At 48.5% G+C, this 16,677-nt stretch overlaps 1 protein-coding gene across 1 annotated transcript in view; it reads right to left on the bottom strand.

Annotated features, from left to right (window-relative positions):
* The window catches only part of LOC106591630 (lysyl oxidase homolog 4), a 35,264-nt gene extending 18,826 nt beyond the window's left edge, over positions 1-16,438 (bottom strand). Inside the window, exons 1-5 of the mRNA XM_045709265.1 lie at positions 16,312-16,438; positions 14,505-14,780; positions 13,525-14,165; positions 11,155-11,366; positions 204-242 (exon numbers count right to left, since the gene is read on the bottom strand). Of these exons, the coding sequence (XP_045565221.1) occupies positions 204-242; positions 11,155-11,366; positions 13,525-14,165; positions 14,505-14,769 (1,157 nt within the window). The 5' untranslated portion in view covers positions 14,770-14,780; positions 16,312-16,438. The remainder of the gene's footprint in view (positions 1-203; positions 243-11,154; positions 11,367-13,524; positions 14,166-14,504; positions 14,781-16,311) is intronic.
* Positions 16,439-16,677: the final 239 nt, after the last annotated feature.

Genomic DNA, 16,677 nt, shown 5'->3' with positions numbered 1-16,677 from the left:
GAGGGGAGAGAAGGGGAGGGGAGAGAGAGAGGGTGAGAAGGGAGAGAGAAGGGGAGGGGAGAGAGGGGGAGAGGAGTGGAGGGGAGAGAAGGGGAGGGGAGAGAGAGAGGGTGAGAAGGGAGAGAAATATGAATCATCATCACCATCATAACAAATGAAAGACAAGCAGAGAACAAACAATAAACAAACAAGCAGATATGTACCTTGTAGAGGGATCTGCCAACTTGGCGTCCCATAGTTTCCTGAAAGAAACAGAAGAGAATTACTACCAGCCCTCCTCTACAGACAGAATACTGGTTAAATACCTCTACCAGCCCTCCTATTGCTTCTGTGGTTACCCACAATGCCCTAGTGAGGGATCTGAATGTTCCTATTGTAAAGCCAGGTCAACATACACTCTCTTGCTCTCGCTCTTTCTCTCTCTCTCTCCTGCTCTTTCTCTCTCTCTCTTTCTCTTTATCTCTCTTTATCTCTCTCTTTCTTGTCTCTCTTTGTCCCTCCCCTTCTCCCAGGGTCTGTCTCTCTCCCTCCCTCTGTCCCCCCTCTCTCTCTCCCTCTGTCCCCCCTCTCTCTCTCCCTCTGCCCCCCCTCTCTCTCCCTCTGTCCCCTCTCTCTCTCGCTTCCCCTCCCCCCGCTCTCTCTCTCTACCTCTGCCCCCCCTCTCTCCCCCTGCCCCCCCTCTCTCTCCCTCTGTCCCCTCTCTCTCTCGCTTCCCCTCCCCCGCTCTCTCTCTCTACCTCTGCCCCCCTCTCTCCCCCTGCCCCCCCTCTCTCTCCCTCTGTCCCCTCTCTCTCTCGCTTCCCCTCCCCCCGCTCTCTCTCTCTACCTCTGCCCCCCCTCTCTCCCCCTGCCCCCCCTCTCTCTCCCTCTGTCCCCTCTCTCTCTCGCTTCCCCTCCCCCCCGCTCTCTCTCTCTACCTCTGCCCCCCCTCTCTCTCCCTCTGTCCCCTCTCTCTCTCTTCCCCTCCCCCCCTCTCTCTCTCTCTCCTCCCCTCTCTTCTCTCACTCATCATTTTTCCTTTCCTTCTTCTTCTTTTCAATCCTCCCTTCATGGGTATTTTAGTCCTGTTGGATGTATGTGTGGAAAGAACCCATGGAAAGAACTATAAATATGCACATAGAATACATTAGATCAAAGCTAACAGAAAGTACAGACACAAGCCCTGGGTTGCCCACATGTCCACGTGTCAGATGTTACTTAACTGTGCACACATCTCAAATGTTACCCTATTCCTTATGTAGTGCACTTCCTTATGTAGTGCACTAGACCAGAGGCCTGTGGGATCTGGTAAAAAGTCACAAGTAGTGCCCGATATAGAGGATAGTGTCATTGGGGACGCATGTTGTGAATCTGTTTCATAACCAAAAGGAGGAGTACCCCTCTCAGACAGAGGAAAGGAACAGGGATGCATGGCTTCATTTGTTGGTCAGTAAAGTACCAGTGCAGGCCCACTTTACTGGTGCAGTGGCACAGTCCCAAATGGCACCCTATCCCTTACGTAGTGCACTACTTTTGACCAGGGCCCATAGGAAAAAGAATAGTCCAAGGAATAGGATGGACCCTGGTCAAAAGTAGTGCACCATATAGGGAATTGGATGCCGATTGGGACTTTGTGTGTTCATAGGTTCCTGTAGACCACATTGGAAACTTCGGGGTTCCAAGTCCAGAAGTTCTATAACAGGAAGCACAGTGGGAAAGTAGAGAGAGAACTCCATAAAAACTGTTATTCACTAAACAGACGTCTTCTGAGAGGACACAGGAGGAAGTATCCTTTAATATGACGGCTAACAGATGGAAGCACACACAGTGCTTACACACACACACACACACACACACACACACACACACACACACACACACACACACACACACACACACACACACACACACACACACACACACACAGTGCTTACACACACACACACACACACACACACACACACACACACACACACACACACACACACACACACACACACACACACACACACACACACACACACAGTGCTTACACACACACACACACACACACACACACACACACACACACACACACACACACACACACACACACACACACACACACACACAGTGCTTACACACACACACACACAGTGCTTACACACACACACACACACACACACACACACACACACACACACAGAGAAAGTGAGAGAGAAACGCACACTGTGGCACTATTTGAGCCAAGAGAGGAATTAGTTTCAGGTCGACCACTTCAAACACCAGTGACCAGAGTCTTTCAATGCCAGGATTGTGGGTTTGACTCCCTCTAAGTGGCTTTGGATAAAAGTGTCTGCTAAATGGCTTATATTATTATTATAATTATAATTATTATTATTATGTTTGTATAACAGCCCCAGATAAACACGTCCTGGTATAACTTACACCACAGGGACTTTGGTAGTAGGAACAAAAACAGAAGAAAATGGAGTGGAACGGGGAGGTACTACCTGTCTGAACTAGTCCAACAAGAAAGTTTTGTTTTCATTTTCCTTGGAAAGATACATTCGTTTGTGTAGATCACATTCATGGTAAACTCTGCAGATGTCGGCTCAAACGTGAATGACCTTTGAAAGGCACCTCCGACACTGCCTCAACAAAGAGCGATGCGTTTTGGATTGGACTGATTTAGACCAAAACAACAACACAATAAACAAGTGGAGGTGATCCTGTCTACCAGACAGAGGGTTTCTTAGATGCCCAACATCAGTCAAGTATTGTGTTAAAAGGTCACTGACAGAAACCACACTGAGAAACAGCCCACTAGAATCAGAGACAGAAACCACACTCAGAAACAGCCCACTAGAATCAGAGACAGAAATCACACTGAGAAACAGCCCACTAGAATCAGAGACAGAAACCACACTCAGAAACAGCCCACTAGAATCAGAGACAGAAACCACACTCAGAAACAGCCCACTAGAATCAGAGACAGAAATCACACTGAGAAACAGCCCACTAGAATCAGAGACAGAAATCACACTGAGAAACAGCCCACTAGAATCACTGACAGAAACCACACTGAGAAACAGCCCACTAGAATCAGAGACAGAAATCACACTGAGAAACAGCCCACTAGAATCAGAGACAGAAACCACACCCAGAAACAGCCCACTAGAATCAGAGACAGAAATCACACTGAGAAACAGCCCACTAGAATCAGAGACAGAAATCACACTGAGAAACAGCCCACTAGAATCAGAGACAGAAACCACACTGAGAAACAGCCCACTAGAATCAGAGACAGAAATCACACTGAGAAACAGCCCACTAGAATCACTGACAGAAATCACACTGAGAAACAGCCCACTAGAATCAGAGACAGAAATCACACTGAGAAACAGCCCACTAGAATCAGAGACAGAAATCACACTGAGAAACAGCCCACCAGAATCACTGACAGAAACCACACTCAGAAACAGCCCACTAGAATCAGAGACAGAAATCACACTGAGAAACAGCCCACTAGAATCAGAGACAGAAACCACACCCAGAAACAGCCCACTAGAATCAGAGACAGAAATCACACTGAGAAACAGCCCACTAGAATCAGAGACAGAAATCACACTGAGAAACAGCCCACTAGAATCAGAGACAGAAACCACACTGAGAAACAGCCCACTAGAATCAGAGACAGAAACCACACTGAGAAACAGCCCACTAGAATCAGAGACAGAAACCACACTGAGAAACAGCCCACTAGAATCAGAGACAGAAATCACACTGAGAAACAGCCCACTAGAATCACTGACAGAAATCACACTGAGAAACAGCCCACTAGAATCAGAGACAGAAATCACACTGAGAAACAGCCCACTAGAATCAGAGACAGAAATCACACTGAGAAACAGCCCACCAGAATCACTGACAGAAACCACACTCAGAAACAGCCCACTAGAATCAGAGACAAAAATCACACTGAGAAACAGCCCACCAGAATCAGTGACAGAACAGCTCTACACCTCTACACCCATAATCAGGAACAGCTCTACACCCAGAAACAGCCCACCAGAGTCTAGGAACAGCTCCACACCCAGAAACAGCCCACCAGAGTCTAGGAACAGCTCCACACCCAGAAACAGCCCACCAGAGTCTAGGAACAGCTCCACACCCAGAAACAGCCCACCAGAGTCTAGGAACAGCTCTACACCCAGAAACAGCCCACCGGAGTCTAGGAGCAGCTCCACACCCAGAAACAGCCCACCGGAGTCTAGGAACAGCTCCACACTGTCCATGTATGATAATTCATTGTGATCTAAAAGTCTATACTGATTCTAGATCAGCAGTCTTACTCTGAGACGCTTAATACATAATGGCACCTCTCCTACCGCTCAGACCTCACTGTTATCAGGAGTCTTGGCCCGGTGCCAGTCTGCTAGTTACTTTATGCAACACCAGAAGTTAGGAAACAAGGACAATGGAGAAGGCGCATTGAGCTGAAATGGCTTAAACACTCGTCACTGAAGGCGAGGGGGAACACATCTGTAAAAACCTCAACAATTAAACAACAGATAAAAGAGTCTGTTCAGACCAAGAGAGAGCCACATGATTGGTCAGTGGGGGAGTGGGGTTAGAGTCATGTGATTGGTCAGTGGGGGAGTGGGGTTAGAGTCACGTGATTGGTCAGTGGAGGAGTGGGGTTAGAGTCACATGATTGGTCAGTGGGGGAGTGGGGTTAGAGTCACATGATTGGTCAGTGGGGGAGTGGGGTTAGAGTCACATGATTGGTCAGTGGGGGAGTGGGGTTAGAGTCACGTGATTGGTCAGTGGGGGAGTGGGGTTAGAGTCACATGATTGGTCAGTGGAGGAGTGGGGATAGGGTCACATGATTGGTCAGTGGGGGAGTGGGGTTAGAGTCACATGATTGGTCAGTGGGGGAGTGGGATTAGAGTCACGTGATTGGTCAGTGGAGGAGTGGGGATAGAGCCACATGATTGGTCAGTGGAGGACCAGGAGTGGGGTTATCTGATCAAATCAAATGTAATTTCTTCATAAACAACGGGTGTGGACTAACAGTGAAATGCTGACTTACGGGTCCTTCCCAACGATGCAGAGAGATAGAAAATAGAGAAATAATAGAAAAGTAAAATACATAATAATACAAGTAATAATAGATACACAGTCAGTGGGGTTATAGCTGACACAGCAGGTCAGTCAGTGGGGTTATAGCTGACACAGCAGGTCAGTCAGTGGGGTTATAGCTGACACAACAGGTCAGTCAGTGGGGTTATAGCTGACACAGCAGGTCAGTCAGTGGGGTTATAGCTGACACAGCAGGTCAGTCAGTGGGGTTATAGCTGACACAACAGGTCAGTCAGTGGGGTTATAGCTGACACAGCAGGTCAGTCAGTGGGGTTATAGCTGACACAGCAGGTCAGTCAGTGGGGTTATAGCTGACACAGCAGGCCAGTCAGTGGGGTTATAGCTGACACAGCAGGTCAGTCAGTGGGGTTATAGCTGACACAACAGGTCAGTCAGTGGGGTTATAGCTGACACAGCAGGTCAGTCAGTGGGGTTATAGCTGACACAGCAGGTCAGTCAGTGGGGTTATAGCTGACACAACAGGTCAGTCAGTGGGGTTATAGCTGACACAGCAGGTCAGTCAGTGGGGTTATAGCTGACACAGCAGGTCAGTCAGTGGGGTTATAGCTGACACAGCAGGCCAGTCAGTGGGGTTATAGCTGACACAGCAGGTCAGTCAGTGGGGTTATAGCTGACACAGCAGGTCAGTCAGTGGGGTTATAGCTGACACAGCAGGTCAGTCAGTGGGGTTATAGCTGACACAGCAGGTCAGTCAGTGGGGTTATAGCTGACACAGCAGGTCAGTCAGTGGGGTTATAGCTGACACAGCAGGTCAGTCAGTGGGGTTATAGCTGACACAGCAGGCCAGTCAGTGGGGTTATAGCTGACACAGCAGGTCAGTCAGTGGGGTTATAGCTGACACAGCAGGTCAGTCAGTGGGGTTATAGCTGACACAGCAGGTCAGTCAGTGGGGTTAAAGCTGACACAGCAGGTCAGTCAGTGAGGTTATAGCTGACACAGCAGGTCAGTCAGTGGGGTTATAGCTGACACAGCAGGTCAGTCAGTGGGGTTATAGCTGACACAGCAGGTCAGTCAGTGGGGTTATAGCTGACACAGCAGAGTGAATGGACCATGATAAAAGGATATTTAGGTTGTGTCTGAAATTGTACCCTATTTCTTAGTGAGCAAGAGGTGTGAGGGTGAGGAGGAGACATGACTGTTTGCATGTAGAGTACCTTTGGCCAAAGGGTTGGGAAAACTTGGCCAGGACTGGACCAGGTTGGGAAGACTTGGCTAAGACTGGACCAGGTTGGGAAGACTTGGCTAGGACTGGACCAGGTTGGGAAGACTTGGCTAGGACTGGACCAGGATGGGAAGACTTGGCTAGGACTGGACCAGGTTGGGAAGACTTGGCTAAGACTGGACCAGGTTGGGAAGACTTGGCTAGGACTGGACCAGGTTGGGAAGACTTGGCTAAGACTGGACCAGGTTGGGAAGACTTGGCTAGGACTGGACCGGGTTGGGAAGACTTGGCTAGGACTGGACCGGGTTGGGAAGACTTGGCTAGGACTGGACCAGGTTGGGAAGACTTGGCTAGGACTTGACCGGGTTGGGAAGACTTGGCTAGGACTGGACCGGGTTGGGAAGACTTGGCTAGGACTGGACCAGGTTGGGAAGAATTGGCTAAGGCTGGACCGGGTTGGGAAGACTTGGCTAGGACTGGACCAGGTTGGGAAGACTTGGCTAGGACTGGACCGGGTTGGGAACTAAGGCTGGACCGGGTTGGGAAGACTTGGCTAGGACTGGACCAGGTTGGGAAGACTTGGCTAGGACTGGACCGGGTTGGGAAGACTTGGCTAGGACTGGACCGGGTTGGGAAGACTTGGCTAGGACTGGACCAGGTTGGGAAGACTTGGCTAGGACTGGACAAGGTTGGGAACTAAGGCTGGACCGGGTTGGGAACTAAGGCTGGACCGGGTTGGGAAGACTTGGCTAGGACTGGACCAGGTTGGGAAGACTTGGCTAGGACTGGACCGGGTTGGGATGACTTGGCTAGGACTGGACCGGGTTGGGAAGACTTGGCTAGGACTGGACCAGGTTGGGAAGACTTGGCTAGGACTGGACAAGGTTGGGAACTAAGGCTGGACGAGGCCAAAGTGAACTTGGTCAACCAGTAGAGTAAGACCAAACCAGACTAAAGTACCATTTGGCACCACAGAAGAGACAGTCACTCACTGACGCATAAACCAACCTCTCAACCTCAAGTTAAACGCCCAGAACACCAGGACCAGCCCAAATGGCACCATATTCCCTATTTAGTGTACTGTTTTAGAACAGGGCCCTCTGGTCAAAATGTAGTGCAGTAAATAGGGAATATGATGCTATATGGGACACAGCCCAGCTGTCCATCCCTGACAGATACTGTTGTTAGGCTCTCTGAATCAAACGGTAGAACAGAGATGGCTGTGCTTGTCCTTCTGTCATTCATCTACTCTGTGGTTCAGGTGCAAGGAGGCTAAGTCACCATCATTCATCTACTCTGTGGTTCAGGTGCAAGGAGGCTAAGTCACCATCATTCATCTACTCTGTGGTTTAGGTGGAAGGAAGCACCGGTCACCGGTTTAAAAATAAATAATATTGTCTGTCATCTGCTCTTCCAAATGACTGGCCGACAAAATGGGAGGCCAGCACAGTGCCCACTGACTGACTACTGAGGTGAAATGTTTGTCTAAAAACCTCTAGAGTTGTGTGTGTGTGTGTGTATAAACACCTTTAAGCTCTGTGTCAACATTGGCCTAACGTTCTCTTTGAAACAGATTTAGAAACTGTAGAGAGATTTGGAGAGACGAAAGGCTGGCATCAAATCACTGTTATTTCCTCTGAGAGGGGGAACAGCAAACGTGGCAATGTTTTCATCTCATGAAGAAAAAGAACAAAAAAAACACTTTTTTTTCTCTCTCTGGTGGTGAAACATTCACAACCTCTCTCCAGCCTCACACCTCATCAACTGGAGCAGAAAAACATCAGTTAAAAAGCTGAAAATCTTCCCCAAAAAGTGGATTCCTAGACGAGGAACCTGTGGAGGTCTCGGTGGGTTTTGTGACATAGAGTTGGAGAGAGGGCACCTCTTTGCATCTTTGCCATGATGGTGTGCCAAGTGCTCCCTCTATCCAACTCCATGGTTTGTGACCTCAATCAGGATGTGACTGTAAAGAGGAACAGATAAAAAAATTTTAGCAGTGTGTGTGTGTGCCCTCCACCTCTCCATCTCTCTATTTCTCCATCTTTCTATCTCTCTATCTCTCCATGTCTCTCCATGCATGTGTGTGTGAAAGGATGTGTGTGTGTGTGTGTGTGTGTGTGTTTATTCAGCAGCCTAACCTGGACATTAGCTGTAATTATCTGGGATGTAAAGACAGTTTAGGTTAGAGGAGACATCCTCCTCACAGGCCGTAAATAAAGCCTGTGGCTGGATAGACTGACAGAGGTGGTCTGTGTGTCTGTAGGCTTTAAAGGTCTGTGCCTTTATAAAGGTTATTTACAGCTGGGGACAGACAGATGGACAGATGGACGAGATTCACCGAGACATCCATCGCCCGGGTAATGGATTCTACAGTTCTAAGTGTTCTAGAATATAATGGTAAAAGTGACAGGTGGGAGACTTGGTGAATTAATGGAACTACTGTAGCCTACAAAAACACAACCAAAGATAATTGTATCACTAAACGTTTCTCACTGAAAGACACAAACCTTTCCCAACCAAACCATGTATAGCCACTGAAACACAGTTACTGAAACCAGAGGTAGGCTGCAGAGAGGGAAGAGAGGGAGAGAAACAGATAGAGAACGAGAGATAGATGTGGTGACAGATAGATAGATAGATAGATAGATAGATAGATAGATAGATAGATAGATAGATAGATAGATAGATAGATAGATAGATAGATAGATAGATAGATAGATAGATAGATAGATAGATAGATAGATAGATAGATAGATAGATAGATAGATAGATAGATAGAGAACAGAAACAGATAGAGAATGAGAGATAGATGGGGTGAGAGATAGATAGATAGAGAACAGAAACAGATGGAGAATGAGAGATAGATGGGGTGAGAGATAGATAGAGAACAGAAACAGATAGATAGAGAATGAGAGATAGATGGGGTGAGAGATAGACAGAGAGAGAGAAAGAAAACTAGAGAGTTTTTATAAGACTTATAGGAAGTGCTGTCGTATGCTATTTCCACCGGTTGTGTATAATTACATGAGATTAGAGGATACGTTCCTGGTCTCCATCCAAACGCACATGATGCTCCTCCTACAGCCAGCCTCTGACATTAATAACATACTCTTTAAGGTTACGTCCCAAATCACACCCTATTCCCTATTTAGGGCACTACTTTTGACCAGGGCTTTGATAAAAAGGCAATAGCTAGTTATTTGGGACACACACCTGCTCTTTAAGACTATTTAAAAGTGCATAGCCTACTATGATGAGGCAAAGTCCAGACATGCAGGCATGGTTAGCCCAATGTTAGTGAGTAACTGCTGGTGTGGTTGGTGGTAGTAATGCTGGTGTGGATGGTGATAGTAATGCTGGTGTGGATGGTGATAGTAATGCTGGTGTGGATGGTGATAGTAATGCTGGTGTGGATGGTGGTAGTAATGCTGGTGTGGTTGGTGTTAGTAATGCTGGTGTGGATGGTGATAGTAATGCTGGTGTGGATGGTGATAGTAATGCTGGTGTGGATGGTGATAGTAATGCTGGTGTGGATGGTGGTAGTAATGCTGGTGTGGATGGTGATAGTAATGCTGGTGTGGATGGTGGTAGTAATGCTGGTGTGGATGGTGGTAGTAATGCTGGTGTGGTTGGTGGTAGTAATGCTGGTGTGGATGGTGATAGTAATGCTGGTGTGGATGGTGATAGTAATGCTGGTGTGGATGGTGGTAGTAATGCTGGTGTGGATGGTGGTAGTAATGCTGGTGTGGTTGGTGTTAGTAATGCTGGTGTGGATGGTGGTAGTAATGCTGGTGTGGTTGGTGGTAGTAATGCTGGTGTGGTTGGTGGTACTAATGCTGGTGTGGATGGTGGTAGTAATGCTGGTGTGGATGGTGGTAGTAATGCTGGTGTGGATGGTGGTAGTAATGCTGGTGTGGATGGTGGTAGTAATGCTGGTGTGGTTGGTGGTAGTAATGCTGGTGTGGATGGTGGTAGTAATGCTGGTGTGGATGGTGGTAGTAATGCTGGTGTCGATGGTGGTAGTAATGCTGGTGTGGATGGTGGTAGTAATGCTGGTGTGGATGGTGGTAGTAATGCTGGCGTGGATGGTGGTAGTAATGCTGGCGTGGATGGTGGTAGTAATGCTGGTGTGGATGGTGATAGTAATGCTGGTGTGGATGGTGGTAGTAATGCTGGCGTGGATGGTGGTAGTAATGCTGGTGTGGATGGTGGTAGTAATGCTGGTGTGGATGGTGGTAGTAATGCTGGCGTGGATGGTGGTAGTAATGCTGGTGTGGATGGTGATAGTAATGCTGGTGTGGATGGTGGTAGTAATGCTGGCGTGGATGGTGGTAGTAATGCTGGTGTGGATGGTGGTAGTAATGCTGGTGTGGATGGTGGTAGTAATGCTGGCGTGGATGGTGGTAGTAATGCTAGCTCTGCGGAGAGTGGGCACACACACATATGTACCCCCCACACACACACACACACACACACACACACAAGCACACACACAAGCACACACACACACATTCACACATTCACACACACACACACACACACACACACACACACACACACACACACACACACTCAGTGGTTAGCTACGATTGTGGAGAAGAGTGGAACAGCCACACTGTAGGTCGACCTAATCCAGAATAAGATGCTAAACTCCTCTTCACTATCCCCGCCTTTAACTTGAACTGATTTCAAGCTGTTTTCAATGGAAGAGCTACTCCTCACATAGTAATACATGGTAACAATAGAGAAACAGCAGACAGACAGATATGCACACACACACACACACACACACACACACACACACACACACACACACACACACACACACACACACACACACACACACACACACACCCTCTCTCCCTTACCTGTAGACGGTGTGGTCGTATGCCTCGGCAGAGGGGTATCCCAGCATGCCACACACCACACGGCTGCTGCTGAGGTCCCAGCCCTGGTCGCACACGTGACGCCACCTCCCAGCATGCTTCACTTCCAAAACACCCTCTGACAGTAGTCCTGTGCGGACGCCTGTCAGAACGGGCCGGAGACGTACCTCCTCCAGCCTCACCTTACTGGCTGCCTGGGGGAGGTGAGAGGAGGGGGAGGGGGGATAGGAGAGAGGGGATGGGGAGGAATGGGGGAGGGGGATAGGAGAGAAGGGATGGGGAGGAATGTGGGAGAGGACAGAACAGAATACAACTTTAGTTGCCATCGCAGTCTCTCCACAACAAGGACATGAAGGAACAAACACACTGAAAACAGGGTATGTTGAATGTACTGTGTGTGTGTGTGTGTGTGTGTGTGTGTGTGTGTGTGTGTGTGTGTGTGTGTGTGTGTGTGTGTGTGTGTGTGTGTGTGTGTGTGTGTGTGTATATCAAAAGTTTGGGGCCAATTAGAAATGTCCTTGTTATTGAAATTATTTTGGCCATTAAAATAACATCAAATTGATCAGAAATACAGTGTAGACATTGTTAATGTTAAATAGTACCCGCAAAACACCAATCTCAACGTCAACAGTGAAGAGGCGACTCCGGAATAGTGGCCTTCTAGGCAGAGTTGCAAAGAAAAATCCATATCTCAGACTGGCCAACAAAAAGAAAAGATTAAGATGGGCAAAAGAACACAGACACTGGACAGAGGAACTCTGCCTAGAAGGCCAGCATCCCGGAGTCGCCTCTTCACTGTTGACGTTGAGACTGGTGTTTTGTGGGTACTATTTAATGAAGCTGCCAGTTGAGGACTTGTGAGGTGTCTCTAATTTACTTGTCCCCTTGCTCAGTTGTGCACCGGGGCCTCCCACTCCTCTCTCTATTCTGGTTAGAGCGAGTTTGCGCTGATCTGTGAAGGGAGTAGTACACAGAGTTGTACGAGATCTTCAGTTTCTTGGCAATGGAATAGCCTTAATTTCTCAGAACAAGAATAGACTGACGAGTTTCAGAAGAAAGGCCTTTGTTTCTGGCCATTTTGAGCCTGTAATCAAACCCACAAATGCTGATGCTCCAGATATTCAGCTAGTCTAAAGAAGGCCAGTTTTATTGCTTCTTTAATCAGGACAACAGTTTTCAGCTGTGCTAATGTAACAGTATAGCTTCCGTCCCTCTCCTCGCCCCAACCTGGGCTCGAACCAGGGACCCTCTGCAGACATTAACAACTGCCTCACACGAAGCATCGTTACCCGTCGCGCTACAAAAGCCACAGCCCTTGCAGAGCAAGGGGAACAACTACCTCAAGGTCTCAGAGCGAGTGACATCACCGATTGAAACGCTATTAGCGCGCACCCCGCTAACTAGCTAGCCATTTCACATCGGTTACACTAACATAATTGCAAAAGGGTTTTCTAATGATCAATTAGCCTTTTAAAATGATAAACTTGGATTAGCTAACACAACGTGCCATTGGAACACAGGAGTGATGGTTGCTGATAATGGGCCTCTGTATGCCTGTGTAGATATTGCATTAAAAATCAGCCGTTTCCAGCTACAATAGTCATTTACAACATTAACAATGTCTACACTGTATTTCTGATCAATTTGATGTTTTTTTAATAGACCAAAAATGTGCTTTTCTTGGTGACCCCAAGTTCTGAAGGGCAGTGTATAAATGTGTGTATACAGTATGTGTGTATATGTATGTGTCTGTGTGTATATATATATATACATATATGTGTGTGTGTATAATGTGTGTATAATGTGTGTGTACGCGCATACATATGCGCGTGTATTACATTCCAAAGCAGTCGTAAGGTCGGGAACTTAGCCTCAGTTGATAACATGTTACGAGGTCTAACAGGGGTGAAAGATGGACATGTCTTTCCTCTGTGGAGGCTCTGGAAATAGCCCTGTGTTTAGAGAGTTGGGTCTGTTTAACTACTAGAGGTTGAGGCCTGAACGTGAGGGATACTGCCCATTATGAATTGGATCCGGAGAAGGTTTTAGGGCTGTCTGTAATTACGGCCTATCGGGCTGTGGGCTCCTGGCTCCACCAATCAGCTTCCTGTACCCCGGGAGTCACCATGGGGCTACTTGAGGCTACTTGCGGCGACCGTGGGTAGGTACAGTACAGTAGTGTTGGGGTGTTGAGTGTGGGTGGGTGGGTGGGTGGGTGGGTGTGTGGGGGTGTCGAGTATGTGTGTGTGTGTGTGTGTGTGTGGGGGGGGTTGTGAATGTGAGAGAGAGAAAGGGGAAGAAAGAGAGAGGCAGAGCAAGACAGAGAGAATGAGAGAAAGTGTTTTTCCTCACCTGTCCGTCTGTGATGTCTGTCTCCAGGCCCACGTTGGGGATTTCGGCCTCTGGTTCAACATGGTTCCCACTGGGCTGCCTGGTGATCTCTGCCTCCCATCTGGCCGCCTGTGGTCCGGTCCGCCCCACCTCCTGGGCCTGCCTGTAGGCTGCACCATTCCCCAGCCGGCGGGGGATCTGATGCCCCTGGGGCACGGCCGGGTTCTCCTGTCTCGTCCTGGCCTCCCCTCCCGCCTGACTCTGGCCGTTCCGGGTACGCAAGTGGATATCATGACCCCGACGCTGTTGCCGTGAACTTTGACCCTGACTTCTGGGGGTGCTGCGGTGGAGGGCGATCTCATGACCCCTTCTCCCAGGGGATGTGATGTGAGCAGGGGGAGGAGGGGGCACCCTGTCTTGGACTGTGGATAGACGTGGCGGTGAGGAGAGGTTGGGGATCCTCTGTGGTCGGGCCGAGGCCACTGGGACGGCCAGGGAGCCCTCTACGTGGTTAGTGGAGTAGTCGACCCTCCTCTGGGTGCTACAGACGACTCCCAGGTCCTCAGAGTGGGTGCAGTCATTTATCCCCCAGCCATTGGAGTGACAGTCAGACAGGGAGAGCTCCGTCCCCATGCAGCGCACGTTATCCAACCAGATCAGACCTAATGGGAGAAGAAGAGCACACTTCCTCGTTAGCAGCCAATCAAGAGCGATCAATAAGATACAACTGATTCTCCCAGTTGACCAGCCCACATAAGTAAAGGTTGAACCAATGTCATGAAACACAATCTCCAGACAGGCAGAAGATAGGCAACAGTGGCGCTCTCTTGTGAAAGCCTTATGTTCCAGCAACGAAGAGGATTATTAAGGAAGTAAGCAAATGAATAAAGGTGTTACTGTACCTTGTCCTTCCCCCAAATAAAAATTAAATAAAAAAAGGCTTTATAAAATACATTTGATTGATTAATGGATTGATTGATTGAATAAAGGTGTTACCGTACCTTGTCCTTCTCCAAACTTAGAGCTGTGAGCCCAGGTGAGACTGCGTGAGAAGCCCAGCTCTCGACACACCACGTTGGCCAGGTTAATATCCACCTCGTCATCACACACCGTCCCCCACGCCCCGTTATAGAACACCTCTACACGACCCTCGTTGGGGCCCCGCCTCTCACCCGCCAGGCGCACCCTCGGCCCTGATCCCTGGGCGAGGGAGCGGGGGAGGAGGGGGAGGAGGAGGGAACTCACACACAGGAGGAGGCCCAACATCCTTACTCAGTCTGGAACGGAGAGATCAGAGAGAGACAGAGAGAGAGAGAGAGAGGGAAATAGAGAGGGAGATAGAGAGAGAGCGACAGAGAGAGAGACAGAGACAAAGAGGGAGATAGAGAGTGACAGAGAGAGAGAGAGAGAGAGAGCATATCACTTAAAATCACACACAAAAACTACATTGTTTCTCAGACACTTGTGAAAATCACATAAAAACAATAAACACTATTGTAAACAACCAACATGAAAAGCCTTTTTTTGTGTGCACAACCACCAGTAGAACCCTCAGATCACATGGAAACATTCCACTGTGGAAACGTGTCATTAGCCATGCACATGCCTCCATTTATCCAACGGCTTTATAGCCAAAGAACAGTCAGACCCCGAAGCACAGTGGAAATATCACTGATAAGAGACGCACAGAAACACTCAGTGTCTCAGGCTGCGTTCCAAATGGCACCCTGTTCCCTACATAGTGCACTACTTTAGGCCAGAGCCCTATGGCACTCAAATGGCACCCTATTCCCTACATAGTGCACTACTTTAGACCAGAGCCCTATGGGCCTATAGTGCACTATATAGGGAATAAGGTGCCATTAGGGAGTTAACCAGAGAGGGGAAGAGAGTAGCGACCGACCGAAGCTAAAATCAGCACGGCTACCCGAGCCGCGCCACAGAGGCCCGTCCACAAACCCTCAAACATCGCTATGTCTAGTTATACTGAGACAGCCAGGCAGGCAAATAAACAAGGTCTTAAAAATGCCTGCACACACAAACAACAGACTATCAGGCTGCTACTGTGTGTAAGATGAGCTGCATCTCAATACTCTGAATACTGGCTTCCTCTCCTTGTCTCCTTGCCTTCATCTGCACCAATGTGAAGATCCAGAACATCTGTCCGGTGCTTTCACATCACGTCTGCATCAGTACAGATGAAGGGAAGGAGACAAAGACAGGAAACGAGAAGAGGAGGGAGTAATCCACTGTAGAGTATTGAGACACATCCACAGTCAAATTAGTGGAAGGTTACAGTGTTGGGTAACATTTGGTTCTAGACAAGACAAGACAAGGGAAGCACGACACTGGAGAATCTAAATGCTGTAACCATGAAGGTAGAGAGGAGAGAGAAGAGGGGGAGAGAGGAGAAGAGGAGAACAGAGGAGAGAGGTGGGAGAGAGGAGGAAAGGAGAACGGAGGAAGAGAGGAGAGAGGTGGGAGAGAGGAGGAGAACAAAAAAGGAGAGAAGAAAAGTGTGGGGTGAGTGAGACCCAGCGAGGGATGGAGAGATGGAAGAAGATAGGAGGAGAAGAGGAATGGAGAGAAGAGGAGAAGGGGAGAAGAGGACTGGAGAGAAGAGAAGTGAAGAGTGAAGACAGAAGAGATGGAGGGAGATGACAGAGATGGATGGGAGGGAGATAAATAGATAGAAAGATGAAAGAAAGATGAGAGAAAGAACAAATGAAAAGAGTGAGGAGAGAGAGAGAGAGAAAATGAAGAAGGGATGGGATGAATAAAAGTGAACTAAATAAATTCATAACTCACCTGGCAGTTGGGCTCGGAGTCACCAGCTCTCTCTCTCTCTCTCTCTCTCTCTCTCTCTCTCTCTCTGTATCGGAGTCACCAGCCTCTCTCTCTCTCTCTCTCTCTCTCTCTCTCTCTCTCTCTCTGTCTCGGAGTCACCTGCTCTCTCTCTCTGTCTCGGAGTCACCAGCTCTCTCTCTCTCTCTCGTAGCTCTCTCTCTCTCTCTCTCTCTGACTCACTCTGCTCTCTCTCTCTCTGTCTCGGAGTCACCAGCTCTCTCTCTCTCTCTCTCTCTCTCTCTCTCTCTCTCTCTCTCTCTCTCTCTGTCTCGGAGTCACCAGCTCTCTCTCTCTCTCTCTCTCTCTCTCTCTCTCTGTCTCGGAGTC

The sequence above is a fragment of the Salmo salar genome, chromosome ssa02, assembly GCF_905237065.1.
Source record: "Salmo salar chromosome ssa02, Ssal_v3.1, whole genome shotgun sequence".
Classification (NCBI taxonomy): Eukaryota; Metazoa; Chordata; class Actinopteri; order Salmoniformes; family Salmonidae; genus Salmo; species Salmo salar.
Note: the sequence above shows the minus strand (reverse complement) of the source record. Positions and strands in the feature narration are given on the sequence as shown.